At 50.4% G+C, this 15580-nt stretch overlaps 1 protein-coding gene across 1 annotated transcript in view; it reads right to left on the bottom strand.

Moving 5' to 3' along the window:
* LOC103590298 overlaps positions 1–15580 on the bottom strand; it is a 35269-nt gene that overhangs the window by 18730 nt on the left and 959 nt on the right. The window contains 11 exon segments of the mRNA XM_008572505.1: positions 9069–9153; positions 9409–9525; positions 9568–9596; positions 9599–9684; positions 9766–9820; positions 10412–10497; positions 10820–11022; positions 11596–11604; positions 11607–11910; positions 12730–12814; positions 13721–13814. Of these exon segments, the coding sequence (XP_008570727.1) occupies positions 9069–9153; positions 9409–9525; positions 9568–9596; positions 9599–9684; positions 9766–9820; positions 10412–10497; positions 10820–11022; positions 11596–11604; positions 11607–11910; positions 12730–12814; positions 13721–13814 (1153 nt within the window).

Below are 15580 nucleotides of genomic sequence, written 5' to 3'. Positions count from 1 at the left end.
AGTATTTAGCCTCTTCAGACTGGCTTCTTTCACTGAGTACTGTGCACTTAGCATTCCATTGTATGGATGTGGCACAGTCTCTTTATCCATGAACCCATCGAAGGACATGTTGGTTGCTTTCAGTTTGGGGTGATTATAGATAAATTGCTATAAATATTCACGTGTAGGTTTTTGTCTGAACATAGGTTTTTAAAGTCAGTTGAGTAAATGCCCAGAAGCATGGTTGCTGGATCATATGGCAAAACTATGGTTAGCTTTGTAAGAAGCTGCCAAAATGTCTTCGAAGTGGCTGTCCTGTGTTGCACTCCCACGAGTCATAAGCGAGAGTTCCCTCTGCTGTGCATCCTCTCTAGCAGTGGATATTGTCAGCTTTCTTTTCAATCCACTCTAATAAGTGTGTAGTGGTATCTCATTTTAGTCTACATTTCCTTAGTGACAAATGATGTGGAGCATCTTTTCATGTGCTTATATGCCATCTGTATGTCCTCTTTGGCGAACGTCCAGATCTTTTCCCATTTTTTGATTGTGTTGTTTTGCTTTCTTATTGTTAAGTTTTAAGAGTTCTTTACATATTTTGGATATAAATTCTTTATCAGATAGGTGTTTTGCAAATATTTTCTCCCAGTCTGTACTTTTTGTTTCATTCTCTTAACAGTGTCTTTCTCAGAGATATATGTTATTTTTTAGAAATAATTTTTCTTTTGAAGACAGCTCTTAAACAGAAATATTTTACAGGTCTATGAACACAAAAGTCATCTGGCAGCCAATAGTATATATTTTTAAAAATTATGTAATTTAAATTATTCTTAGCATTCTCTTTCACTACTAAAATATCTGCTTTGGACAATGAATTGTAAGATCACCAAATTTCGGAGGCAGCAGCCAGGAGTGGTCCAGCTTGGGTACTTTCTGTACAGTCTTTGGGGATGACAGGCAGCCAGGAAGGTCAGAGATCTGTCCTGCTGCAAGTTCTTACTAGCCAGCTTGGCAGCCCCTTCCCTTCCTGAACAGCATGAGGCCTGGGTTTACTGTGTTGCTTTAATTGGATCCCAGGGGGAGAGGTGAGAGGCCACCATCCCCAGCCTGGCCTCTTGGGCAGGCTTTCCTCTTAGGCCTACTGTTCTTCTTGCCAGAGCTCAAACCACTGAGCATGTGGGGCCTTAGCTCTAGTTAAACCAGTAATCACTCACAGATCTCTACAACCCAATAGGACTTTTCCACCCAGTATCTCACATGTTCTAACCTCTGCAGGGCAGAAAACAATAGGCCTCTGTAGTAATTGCTACATCTCGTGGCCTCCTTATTCTTCGTGTGTGTGTGTATGTGTGCACGCACACGTATGCTTAGGTATGTGTTTTACACACTTTTAGATTACAAAATTAGAATTATATCATACACAAAATGTTGTAACATGCCTAACATGTCATGAACATCTTTTCATGCCAATGCTTATTTATCTGTTTCAGTTTTTTAAATTAATTAGTTGATCAATATACAATGTAGTTGATTTTCATGTCCCTTTACCAATTCCTCTTTCCCCCCTCCCTCTCCCCCTCCCCCGACATCAACATCATATCTGTTCACTTGTCTTAACAAGTTCAAGGAATTATTGTGATTGTGCGTGTTGAGAACATCTTACCATAAACATCTGTGACTCTGCCTGAGGGTTTTTCCCAGCCTGTCCTGAAGGTAGGAGGAAAGGGCTGGGGAGTTAATGCCCCTGAGAGCAGCTGTCAATCAATAACAAATGGCAGATAGAGGATAAATAGTGTCCCCTCCTCCTCTCTCTTCAGATGGGACAACTTTGAAGCATGTTCTACAGGGTCTCCTGGAGTTTCCCGGTGGGACAAGTCCCAGCAGCCTGCAGCAGTGACCTGCTCATTAACACGCAGGCACTGGTGCCCTTTCCTTCCCTCTCTCTCATCTCCACTTTCCTACTGTGCTTCCTGGGATCACCTCCCAAACAAGCTACTTGCTCTCAGATTCTTGTCCCAGTGTCTGCTTGTCTTGAAGAGGCGAAGCAATGAGTCAAAGTCACTGGACTTGAGGTCTCTCGCTTCTGAACCGATGCAGGTGTTTTTCTCTTAACACGCATATAACAACGTGAGCAGCTCTGTCTTGGGCTCTTTCTGCCCCATCCCTGCTCCCCAGAGAGACCTGAAGCTCTTTCCCCCTGAGGCTGAAGGGGTCAGGAATAAGCAAAATGCGACCTGTCACAGAGGAAGTTAGACTTAAATAGGGGCTCCAAAGCAGCCTCTGGAGGAGAGAGAATATAGGCCCCGAGGCTGGGTTTCCAGCTGCAGCAGCCTTGATAAATGTAAAAGTTCTGTGAAGACTTGTGTCTTCTCTTAAAAATGGTGCAAAATCTGTGTTCCACTCCTCAATATATGAAACATAATGTTGGAAATTACTTACCGGTGAGTAAATGTGGGCTCCAGGAGGAGGGGTCGTGGTTTCCCGCAGCCCTGCACTCTCCAGCGGGAGAGGTCGGAAGCGAAGGGAGGGCGGTGCCCGACGTGAAGCTGTTTCGCTCACGCCTCTTCTGTCTTCACTTAGCTCGCACGAGTGATTTCTCTGTGTCATTACAATCTCTTCAAAAACATTGTTTTCAAGGTTGTACAATAGTCAATCCGGTGGCTATTTCGCAATTTGCTGAAGCAGGCTACTGCTGTTGACCATTTAGTTAACTCCAATGGTCAGCGCTCTGTGATGAACACCTTTGTATCTGGAACTTGATGGAAGTCCTGATTTCCTTCTTCGAGTGGATTTTAGGAGAGTGTGGTGCTTCAAAGCATGGGCTCTGGAGCCAGACTGCCGAGCTCTTCCATATACTCTTCCAGGCACTGCCCCTTGCAGCTGTGGGACTGGTGTGACTTGGGTAAATGACAAGGGGCCGTACCTCAGTTTCTCATGGTATAGAAAAAACCCAGTATGGGAGCCCCGGGCAACTATGAGGGAGCTCAGATGAGGGGAACAGGGGTGGATGCAGGAGAAGGGTGGGGGGACAGCACTGGCCCTCTTCCTTGGCCTCTCCTTCCTGCCTATCTGCTCTGTACACACTAACACCCTGTGTGAGGCAGAGGGGTCAGAGACATCAGCTGCTCCAACTTTCTCCTTTTTTAAAAAAATATATTTATTATTATTATTATTATTATTTTACATTCTAAGATGTTGTTGTGGAGCAGTTGGGAGGGAGGGGGAGAGGAAAGGTGGAAGGGGACAGGGTGAGAGGAGGAGGAAGGAGGAAAGGGGGTGTGGTCAAGGTCCATGGCACCCCCACCTCATTCTGGAAGGGCAGCCCAGGGGACTTCTGGTGGTGGCTTGGTTGTGGCTGAGCTGGATGCAGACTTCAGAGGGGTATGGCTGAGGCCCTCGGCCCCTCACTACCCTAGCTCAAGAACCCAGGGCACTTCTGTGGTGGCCTGGTGGTCATCACTGGGCTGGATGTGGATGTCGGGCAGGGGGGGCACGGCTGAGGCCCTTGGACCCTCCTACCCTGGTTTGAGAGTCCGGGGTGCTTCCAGCAGCAGCCTGATGGTCCTTGCTGGGGTGGATGCTGACATCAGGGGAGCATGGCTGAGGCCCTCAGCCTTCCCCCCACCCCGGCTTAGGAGCTTGAGTGGCTTCTGGTCCTTCCAGGTTTTATAGGTGTTCTTTGGTGGTGTTAGATCTTCACTACTTAATATTAGAAATTTGTCTCTGATCTGTAGGTTTTTTGTTTTTTTCTCTCAGTTCTGTATTGGATTATTTGCTGTTCCCACCACTTAAACTCTGCACTGGAACTAGTTTTTTGTCCTTTGCTGAAAAATGGGGGAACTTCCTGTGGGGACCAGCACTTGAGCCCTGTGGTTGAGCTAAATTGCTGCTTTGCTGCTGATTCTCTGGGGAAGGCTTTTTGTGCAGCTCAGGTTTTAACTGTTGATCTGATAAGCACTTCCAGGTCTTGTGAGGTCTGGTGCACCTGGGTTGTGTGGAAACTCTGGTCTGGGCCTGAGTCTTTTCAGTGAACTGCACCCCCTGCAGTTCTGTATTCCTGACCAGTCTACACAGAGTGGGCCTGTGCGGACTCGGGGGCAGATCAGCTGTCCTTGCTGTGCCCCAGTGTTTCCCTGGTGGGCCCGTCTCCCCCACTGCCTGCACTCCAAATACTTCCCATGGAGTGGGCCATGCATCAGTCCCTTGCAATGACTCATCGGCCTCTGAGTGGCTTCTGTTTTCAGTTGTCTGTGGCTCTTTGCTCCTATGTGGGTCCACGGGAACCCTGCTAGTGGTCTTGCTGACCTGGGACCCACCAAGGCCCTCATCTCCCCTACAGCCTCCAAGCAACTTCATCCAAAGGGCACAGCTGCAGCTTTTGTCAGCTCTTGCTCCATGTGCTCACCAGGGCCAGCCTTGAAATGGTCAGAGCTCAAAACAGTCAGAGCGGTCCCTTCTTTCTCTCATTGTGGCTTCTCCCACATTCATGCACTTTGTAGGTCTCTCCTCCACCTCAACTGAGCTCTAGCAGCCCCAGCTTGGCTGTCATTGCTTTATAATAGATGTAAATTGGTTGATTATGGGAGAGAGTGATGCTGGGGACTGTCTATTCCACCATCTTGATTGGAAGTGTGACTTTCTACTTTTATAGATAAGGAAACGAGGCCCAAACTGATCCGAGAGCCAGCAGAAAACCTGAGCACCCTGGCTATGAGCCTTCTCTCCTCACCACCCTGCAGCCCATGGGCCAAAGCTCAGTTCTCAGCCTGTCCCTGTGCTTAGACCCCTCCTTGTCTCCCTTACTCTGGGGTGGAGATTCAAACTTGGAGCCCTTCCTGCTCTGACTCTGATGGGCGGCCCTGTTAGAACAGCACCTGGGCATGGCAGAGGAGCATTTTGCCAAAAATAGCATGCTGTTTCCAGAAGGGAGGCCTCCTTACTGAGGACTGTCCTTGAAGTGGCATTTGAGTTGGGCAGACAGACTTGCTGCTCATGTTAGGGAACTGAGGGCATGTCTTGAGCTCAGTAGGCGCCAGCCCTGTGCCTGCTACTGTGGGCACCGTCACAGAGAAGGTGAGGCTCAGCCCCCTTTCTCACTGCTAATGCACGTGAGAAACTTACACCTACCCTGAAGCCTTTTCCCGTCCCTGATCTTGCTTGCCCCTCACCACAGCCCCAGGGATGGCGATCTTCTCTGCATTTTACAGGCGAGGAACCCGATCACACAGGTTGGCCAAATGCCGCAGATGCTATTGGCGCCTGTCACTTCCCCTGGGCACCCTGTTCCCCAGCACTCCAGTGGCTTCTCCCCATGCATAGAGCTGCAGCTCAGCCCAAGTGGACATCTCTACAAGCACCCTTCAGTTAATGAAGGTCCGAGTTGAGGGATAGATACCCCCGTGTCTCACCTTAGGCGGGGGGGGGGGATGACTCTGGGGCGTGTGCCACACCACCTCCCAGCGGTCCCCTGTGAGACTGGGCTCCAGCTGCCCACAGTGTCTCACCGCCCTCCCTCCCCTGCCTCACTCCCACACTCCTGTGCTACTGCTTCCAGGGCTGTCCTCCCAGACAAACTTGCTCTCAAATCCTAGCCTCAGAGTCTGCTTTGCGGAGGGGAGGTGGTGGGACGTGGCACCTCAACTAAGAGAGTAAGGCCATCCTACTAGGAACTTCAGGATTCCAGCTCAGATCTGACTCCAATGCAGGTGCTCTTGGAACATGGGAGAGGGTTTATGAACTCTTAAGTGAAAAAAAGTAGAGCCCTAAATTGCTCACATTTTGTAACTACGGCTATGTAAAAACGTGCCTAGCTTACGGGTAAAGGTGGGACAAGAAGACACACACATGTGGGTGATATTATTGGGTTTGGGGTGAGCATCTTCCCTCTCCCTGAGGAGAGCTCTAGAATCAGACTGCCCTGGGTTTGGATCATGCCTCCCCCGTTATAGTCTCCCGGTCATTGTGAGGCCAAACCACACCAGAGCGTACAGAGGAAGGCCCAGAACTTTGGGCAGAAGGAAAGTCTGAATCCTCAAGCCCTTTTTCAGCACCAGTTCACTCAGTCGAATCCTCTGCTCACCCCCCTACTCCAGCTGCTCCCTGGATCAGCACCCGGCCTCTGGAGCAGAGGCCCAGGTCAGACGTGGGCATGGACTCTGGTGAACTGGGCGCTGAGTGATTGACCCAGGGCCATCACCTCAGGGCCATGGAGGGCTGACACTTGGGACTTTACTACAGCTGCCACTGCTGGTGCCTGGGTATCAGAAGCAGTGTCCTACCCCTTAAATTGCCCTAATGGTGGGAGCTATCCATAGCTTGGGTGATGCCCTTGTCTGACGCTGGGTGATGTCACCAATAACAATGGTGCTTTGTCCTTGGATGGTTCCCACCTAATAAAAAACTCCATCAGTGGGACAGATGGGTTGCAGCAGGGGATGTACCATGTCAGGCTCTCCTTTTGTTGGGGCTCAGGGACACCAGCTTCTAAAGACCAGATTCCACAGGTGGGGAGTGGGGAGGGTGCAGGCCACAGCGCCAAAGTGGTGGAGGTCTAAAGGAGATGAGGGGATGAGAGGGGGTCAGACTGTGAGTGATGCGAGACCCCGGTGCTGGCTGTCCCGTTGCCAGCATCTCCTTTTGAGGACATCACAGTGGACAGGGCGAGCTCAGGTGGATCATTGGGAAATTATTGTCGCTGGCTTGGCCCTATGCATCCAAGCTGAAGGTGGCCTCCCAAGGCCTGTGACCTGGGAGTTCGAGCAGGGGCCCTGGGGTGTGCAGGGTGGGTGTGGCCCTGACGTGTCCCCTCCAGGCCAGTGGACAGGGTGGGACGTTTGCCACACCTCTCCTTCCTTGGCTCTGAGCTATATAGTTCTTCTTTCCCCACATCCCACCCTCGGTCCTCCCTATCCCACCATCAGATGTGACCACACACTCACACACAGTCACGCCAGGGGACATAGCAGGTGGCCCGGGCAGGGGTGGAGTCAGGCACTACCAGAGTCCCATGCTCTTGCCACTCTGGATAGGGAGGTGACGCGCCATGTCATGTCACCAGGCTGAGCTGAGAGGAGTCAGCAGGGCTGCCTTCATCCCCACCATCATGGGAGAAAGGGAAACTGGGCAAGTGGGTTTGTTCCCCCAAGGGGTCCAGGGGCACATTTCTTCCTCTGGGCTTGGGGCCAGCACTGACCCCCCCGCAAACTCCCAGAGCCCACTATGTGATGGGTGATGCTGGGTGGCTCTGACATTCCAGGCCGAGGGGAATCAGCCTCTGAGACTTCTGTGGACCCGTTCCCTACAGCACACTGAGTTCAAGGTTGAGGGAAAGCAGGGGAGATGGAGAGCCGCCCTCCTGGTGGGGTCTGCACATGGTTTGCTCATCCTGACAAGTCCTGAAGGCTTTTTGTTAGTGGCCATGTCATGAAAACAAGGTGAGTGGAGGGAAACTGGAGTGATGGTGGGTCTGCAAGAGGCCTCGGGCAGCCTCCCTCAGGCCCAGTCCCTTCTAGAAGCTGCACTCAGGAAGAGCTGACCCCTTCCCTATGCCCCGCATGGCACAGACAGAGCCAGTACCTCTGAGGAGGAAAAACCTTTATTAGGAAACAATGCATATCCTGGTAAGAAGAAGCCATCAGCACACAGAGCGTGTGCAAACATGAGGGAAAACAGGTTTTCTCTGTGACATGGGTTTTTCTGGGGGAAAACCTTTCCCACCGGGAAAGGGGTGAGAAACATGATGTTTGATCAGATGAGACACCTCTCTGATGAAGACAGCGACTATGGAAGTGGACAGCGTGGCCTGAGGCTCTCATCACCTGTGGCCTATGCTGGCAGGGACCGGCTGGGGACACATGGTCCCTGGGAAGTGAGACCCAAATGCTATACCTGTCTTTGATCCACCTCTTCTTGACAGAATGGCTGCGACTCATGGGGGTGGCATGGTGACTGCAGGCCATATTTCTCATCAATCTTTGCTCTGGGTAGGAGGGACCCCTGTGGTAGCAGGAACGTCCTCCCACTCGGGCCTTTGAGTCAGGAATATCATGGTGAAGCCCCATTTTCTCCTCTACGTTCTGTCCATCAGTGGCCCTGGGCTCCTGGGCTTCAGCCACCCCATTGTCCACACACACTCTGCTTGGGACTGGTCCCTGACTGCGGGCAGTGGCTGGTGTGGCCTTGCCTTTTTGCAGAAGATCTTCCTGCCCTTTGTTTTTTTTACTGGGGAAAACCCACTGCAGAAAGTGCCTGATCCTCTTCCTGAAGTGGCTTTTTGGGGACGCCTGTCCCTTCTCTGGCGGGAGCTGGGAGGACTGGACACTTAAGGACAGTATTGACTCCCTGTCCTGGGCAGGGTGGCCTAGTCCTGAAAACCTTTGTTCATGCTCTCCTTGTGTGGGCCTCCTGCGGCCCTGTCTGTTGTCAGTAGAGCCAGACATCTTGCTCTGATTCCACTCCGCCTGGCTGCTCCATCCCCGCCATAAGAGGCCACATAGCCCCTGGGAAGGCGATGTGTTGCTCCTGGACATGCGCTGGGAACTGGACAGAGAGGCCTGAGAAGACAAATTTCTGCAGCAAGGAGCACCCCAGTGCCGTGGTCTTGGAGGACTCCAGTCGCACCGTCTTGAGTCTGCTTCTCTGCCTCTGCCACCACTTAGAGCTCAGACTCACCAGCAACCTGGGTCTTAAGGCATGTCTCTCCTGGATCCTGAGTTACAGAAATTCTAGAGGGTGAGGGGCTGTTGCTGGCCCCTACACACTCTGACCTCTGATTGACATTATCAGTTTGGGAGTTTGCCATCACACTGGCTCCCAAGGTGACTTCCCAAGCAGGGGGCTTCTGCTCCTTGGCTGCCGCTGTCTTTCTGGCCTCCTCGGCCCGTGACCACTGGGGTCCTGTGTTCCTCTCCAGCGTTGCTGTCCTGTGGCTGGTGTCTCCTGAGGTCCTGCTCACACTCTGCTTTTGTGGCTCATTCCTGGATATTTCTGGACTTGGACTCGGCTCTAGGCTGCCTCTCCCGGCCCCTAGCACATTTGACTGTGCCAGGTTATGCCCATGACATTGCATATGAGGGGCTGAGAAGGCCACTTGCCCTTCTGTCCAGTTGGAGGGGCCTCTGAGGGCCCATGCTTGTCACCAGATGAGGTCTCTGTCTTGTAGGCAAACCTCTGGGCTTCCTTAGACACAGGTAAAGGGGCAGGGAGAGGACTGCTCAGGGTGGAAACTGATGTTTTTGTTATCACCTTCTCTCTTGGGTGCTTCTGAGGGAGTTTTCCTGGGAAATTGGCCACCTCAGCTACAGATTTGGCCCCAGATTCACTGGTGGCTGATGAGGGAAAAGGACCAGGAAGGGACAAGGGTTGAGCCTTTTTCTACTTAAGGATATTTGGGGGCCTGCAGACCTTGAGGGGCATGCCCCACGTGTACCTCACCTGAAAACTTTTAATACATGCTTCTAGCACCAATGGCTGCAGGTCAAGGAGGGAAAGCTCCTGGGAGGTGTTCACATGGGATACCTCACCCTCGGAGGATGCTAGATTTCCAGTTTCCATGTGTTTGAGTTTCTTCTAGATGTTTCTTGTCTGAATGTCTTCTAGATGCTTCTTGTCTGAGCTCCTTGTAAATCCTTTCCTGAGTTACTTCTCAATGGCCTCATCCAGTCGCTTTCTGACTTTTTCTCAGAGTTGGTCCCTAGAACCTTCCTTAAGCTGCTTTACAAAGCCCTGGGTAGATCTTCTAGGTCACTCCCCAGACAGTGCCTCAGATACTTGACTGAGATCTTCACGAACCATAACATGGCTGGACTCATGGGTCCCATTTTCTGCATGTTCTGGCTGCTATCACCTTCAAACACAGAGGGTCCATGCTTGTGCGTTGCCTGACCAGTGACTGGGAATTTGTCCTGAGGCTGTATCAGGTGCAGAGACACGTGGGGCCTTTGCGGCAGCCCGCAGCAGTGCTGAGTGACCCTCTGGTGAAGGTCCTGAGGCTGTATCAGGTCTGGAGATACGTGAGGCCTGCGGGGCAGCCCGCGGCAGTGTTGAGTGACTCTCTGATGAAGGTCCTGAGGTTGTATCAGGTGCAGAGTCACTGGGCCCATGGGGCAGCCCACAGCAGCCTTGAGTGACCACCTGGTGTAAGTCCTGAGGATGTATCAGGTGCAAAGACACGTGGGGCCCGTGGGGCAGCCTGCAACAGTGCTGACTAATGCTCTGGTGACGGTCCTGAGGCTGTATCAGGTATGGAGACAAATGGGGCCTACAGGGCAGCCCATAGCAGTGCTGACTGATGCTCTGGTGAAGATCCTGAGGATGTATCAGGTGTGGAGACACGTGGGGTCTGCAGGGCAGCCCTCAGCAGTGCTGAGTGACCCTCTGGTGAAGGTCCAGAGATGTATCAGGTCTGGTGACACATGGAGCCTGCAGGACAGCCCACAGCAATGTTGAATCAACCTCTGGTGAAGGTGTTGCTCTAGGTGCTCCCAGAGCTCAGGGCTGATGAAGTCTCCTGAGAGGCGGGGACTGACTCATGTTCCTGGAAGGCCCTACTGTTGGGAGCGAGTTGGCTAAAGGCTTCCTGAGGTTTCTTGACCACACAGGGTAAATCTTGTTCCCTCTTCAAAAGGTGACATTGCATGTGTTGGATGGAAGTTGGGTAAGAAGTTGGGCCCTCTGCTGGTTTGTGGGGCAAGGTGCTCCCCGGACCACGATCTGTGGTGAGTAGCATGGTGGGATGGGGAGACAGGATGAAGTATGGGGCTGGCTCTGGATCTGAGGCAGAGGTGAAGGCTTGGACAGTGGCGGGGCTCAAGTCAGAGGTTGGAGTTGGGCCACGTGGGGGGACCAGAACTGGGGCTGAAAAAGTTGTGGAGACACTTGAGTCTGAATTTGTACCTGAAAGTAATTAGAGAGTTCATTGAATAAAACAGAGAGAAACTGTAGTTGGGGACCAGAGACTCTGATTGTAGCCACCAGAGACTCACGGTACAGAAAGAAGAGGCCCCAGAAGAGCTGGCTGCATTTCTGCTGTAAGTGGACCTCTAAGACCTTGGGGTAAGAGAGCGAGAGCTGCTGGGGACTGGGAAAGCTTTGAAAAGCAAGCTCTGGTTTGTCTTTCTTGCTCCAGAAAGGTTGTGGGGTTCTGGCGTTCCACTCATCACCCAGTGATTTTAATGTATTCCCCAGTGAATCCAAGGGATAGTCTGATTCCTCCTTTTCTTTTTCCTTTCAAAAATTCAGTTCTGCTGTCCTGGCAATTAGTATGACCAAAAGCTTCTGGAGACTGGAGTTGACCAAAGTGAGGCCATCAGCCTCCTCTGCCAATGTACGAGGTCTCCCCAGAACGAGGCCTCTGGTAGGTGGAGGGAAAGATGTTCTTGCTGGGATTGGCTGTGTGATAAGGTGGGGGAAGAACAAGGCCTTGGCAGCCACTTGCCACCAGGAGAGGGCTGGGATTGGACAACTCAGGTGACCAACGCTCAAGATCACTGGGACAGGAGAAGTCAACCAGCAGCTACTGTGTAGACACAAGCTCTGTGGGATGGAGCCCAGAAGGAGTGCCACTGAGTGACACTGAGAAATAGCCAGAATGAAGACTGCTGGAGGCAGATGGGAGGCCACAGGGTCCGGGGGTTGTGATAGGGAGGAACAAGTGCAAGTGGCTGGGGGGACAGGAGGCCTAGTGGGAGCAAAGGCTCTGGTGGTCCAGAGGCACTCAGGGGTAAATGTGAACCAAAAGAAACCAGGGAGGTTGTTGGGCTTGGTGATAGGGTGGAGGCCACAGGCAGAGGACACTCATCCAGAGGAGCTGGGGCATCCACTGGGGATAAGGTGATGGGACCAGCGTCTTCCACATGCTCCCTGCATGGCTGCTGGACTCTGGCAGGTGCTGGTTTGCACACCTCACCCAGAGGATCGGGGATTTCCATCAGGTGGCTGCAGGAGACAGGAGACACATGCTGCAGCCAGGAGCAGATGGGCCAGAAGTGGCACCTGCACCCATGGCCCGTCCACTGCCCATGCGCTGACTTCACACAGCTCCTGCAGCCTCTGCCCCAGGGCTTTAGTCACATCTAGTCCCCTTCCTTGGTCCCCCCTCCCACGTCAGTCCCAGGCCCTGAAGTCACATCATAGGCCCTGGTAGGAAGGAGGACATGGGAGAGAAGGGGAAAGTTCCTCACCTTTGCAGATGTGAGATCAGGCCCCGCGCTTCCTTCAGTTCCCCCAGGCCATCTCTACAGGCTGAAATCAGGAGACTCAGTTATGGTGGAGGGAAGGGCCTGGGGAATCTTATAGGAGGCTTAGTGGAATGTCCCTTTAGGTGAGACTGTAGCAGATGAGACCGTGGGTCCCCAGTATCAGCATCCAAGACCATGTGATCCCAGGCAGTGAGAGTAAGGCACATGGATGGCCAGCGCTTTGTCATTTACAAAGTGCTTCTATATCCAGCACCCCATGGCCCTCACAACTGCCATCTGAGGGAGGAAGGATGGGGTCATCCCAAAGAGGAATCAACCTTAGCAACATTAAACAGCATGTCCACCTGAGGTCCCACCTCCACTGGTCCACTCCTCCCCCCACAGCCCTGCTGGGCAACACCCCTTCCCTGGTCCACTGTGGCTTCATTCCCAGCACAGAAACTGAGAGTTACCCCAGATTCTGATCTCCTTCCCAGAACCCTCCCTCTCAGGCCTCTGTGAGGACATCCTCATAGAAGTGGCCCTTGTCGCTCAGGAACTTGTGAGGTCAAGTTACCTCCAGGGCTCCAGCAGAAGGGCAGAGCCTTCCCTTGCAGAGAGGTTCTCTTCCTGCTCCTGCTGCCCCTCATCTCCACCTGACGCTGACAGACAAGAAAGAATGACGTCTGGGACCCGAGTCTCACTCTCCTCCCCCTAGACAAGCTGCAGACACACAGTGTTCACGAACAACACGACTTTCTACAGTTAGCTGACAGAGCCCTGTGCTATTTTCTTGCCTTTTACTCATTTTTAATATGGACAAAAATAATTCCTGTTTTCCTTCCATGAAAAATGCAAAGAGGGATTTTCTACATGAGATCCACTGTGGATGTCCTCAATTCCTCTGGAAACCCACAGGCTAAGCCTGGATCTGAGCTGTCAGGTAGGATTCTGCCTTCCAAGGCTGGAGTCACCTCCAGCCTCTGATGGGAGGCTGTCAGGGGCCCAGGAAGGACCTCATAAGAGCCCAACACAGAGACAAGACTTGGCCCAAGGCGCCTGCCACAGGAAGGGACTGATGAGCCAGTGCTCAGGGCCTGTCCTCCCATGGAGATCTCAGCTCTCAGCAATCCCATTCTAGGCCACAGAGTTGAGTCTCGGTGTTTGACCTTGCCCCGGCCCCTCCAGCTGAGCAGCACAGCTGGTCTGAGAGCTTTGGACAGAAATCCTAGTGCCCACTCTCACCCCTGGCCTGCCCTGTCTGTCCCTAGAAGGATACTATTCAAGTCTTTCCTGAGATTTGGAGGAGTGGAAATAGTAACAGGAAGAAAAGAGAGAATCACTGTCTGTTGGGTCTGGGCAGAGGTTTGCTTACCTTCCTCATGCTCTTCTTTTTTCTTGGTAGAGGTAAGGATGGATCCTTTTGGATACAGCAGGGTAAGAGGAGGAAGTGCCCCGGGCCACCCAGGAAGACAAGGGTGATGTCCACCTCCCAGGAAGTAGAGCTGGGGCTCAGCCATGTGGCTCTAACACTATTGAGAGAGGAGATTCTGCATCTTCTGAATCACACTGCTGCTCCCAGGCCACTGAGCTCTGGGAGTTGCCTTTGGTTCTAGAGCCCAGGCCTGCATCACAGAGCTGTGACCTCTTCACAAAGGGCTCCTGGGGGGAGGGGCAAAAAGAGGAAGAGGCTGAATCACAGCCCCTCCCCCACCACCAGCCCAGTGGTTCCCTACTCCACCCTCCAAGTCTTTATCTGGGGATTTATTTTTCCTTCATTTTAAAGGGTAGATTTTTCTGGACATGAAATCCTTGGTTGACAATTTTTTTTTTCAATTCAGCTTTTGAATACGCCTCCTAGATCCCTCCTTCCAACTCCACCTGCTCAACCTGTCCCAGATAAACCTACATCAATTTTCAATTCTTTCTCCCTCAAACCCAGATATTATCTGCTTCCTCAGAGATTTCTGCTTGAGCTCCATCAATTTCATAGTTTTTGAGAATTTGGAGTTGGCCCTGAAGTTTTTGTTACTTCCCAGTGATCATTATTCTCAGGATCTCCTCTACCTGCAGGCTCAACTTTTTCACATAGTATGTTCGTGCCCTGCATCAACTTGGACATAGAACTTAAATTTCTTTTACACTTTAGCTTTAGTTGAATAAAATTTTTATAATTTTTTGTTCCAATTAATCTTTACTATCTTCAGCTAGAGCAACTTAAGATATACAAAATGCATGAGGCTAAATATGTATAAAAAATTGAAATAATGAAAGCTTCAAAGGATGTTTTTATACATTTCCAGTATTTTCACTTCTTAAATCAATAAAAGTTAAACTGCACAAGAAATTTTGGAATATTCTGTAGGCACACACACATCCAGACCCACTCCCTTTGACAAATCAATCTAGTATTTTCATATGTAAGAATCAAGCATTCCTTTCCTTTCAGTTCCAAGGCCTTCCTTTAGTACTTCTTTTTAGGTAGGACTGCCAGCAGCACATTTTTTAGTATTTTTTTAGTATTTGCTTATCTGGGAATTTCTTTAATTTTCCTTCATTTTAAGGGGAAGATTTTCTGGACATGGAATCCTCAGGTGACTTTTTTTTTTCTTTAAGCTTTAGATATGCCATCTCACTGCCTTCCCCCATTGTTTCTGATCAGAAGTCAGTGGTTAATCTTATTGTGATCCTTTGAACGAGAGAATTTTTTTTCCTCTTGCTGCTTTCAAGACTCTGTCTTTTCACAGTCTGACTGTGATGTATTTGGGAGTGGATATATTTGTTTTCATTTTACTAAGGGTAAACGTCGACTTTGTAGATTACTGTTTTAAGTCAAATGTGGTAAGTTTTCAGTTATTATTTCTGCAAGTATTTCCCCCTTTTTTCCTTCTTTCTGAGACTCTTTTTTCCACATATGTTGGTGTGCCTGATAATGTCTCATGGATCATTTTTCTTCAGTCTCTTTTCTCTTTGTTCTTTAGATCATGTAATTGCTATTAATGCATCTTCAAGTTTACTGATTCTTTCTTCTGCCACCTCAAATTTGCTGTTACGTTTCTCAGTGAGTTTTTTATTTGCCATTGTACTTTTCAATGGCAAAATTTCCATTTTTTTTAAATTAAATAATTTCTAGCTCTTTATTGGGTTTCTGTGTTTATTCAGTTATTGTAATTACACTTTCCTTGAGTTATTTATGTATGGTTTCCTTTACTTCCTTTAAGTATTTACACTCGCTGCTTTGAAGTCTTTGTTTGCTAAATACAACACCTGGGTACACTCAAAGACAGATTCTACTAACCATTTTTTGTTTTTTGGGTTTTTTCCCACAAGTATGGGTCATACTTCCTTGCTTCTTTTTATGTTTTGTAACTTCTCATTAAACACTGGATATTTTAGATAAGATATTGTAGCAACTTTGCATGCTGATA

The sequence above is a fragment of the Galeopterus variegatus genome, unplaced genomic scaffold (genome assembly GCF_000696425.1).
Source record: "Galeopterus variegatus unplaced genomic scaffold, G_variegatus-3.0.2 Scaffold794, whole genome shotgun sequence".
In the NCBI taxonomy this organism is placed as follows: domain Eukaryota; kingdom Metazoa; phylum Chordata; class Mammalia; order Dermoptera; family Cynocephalidae; genus Galeopterus; species Galeopterus variegatus.
This window is presented reverse-complemented; position numbering and strand designations above follow the sequence as displayed.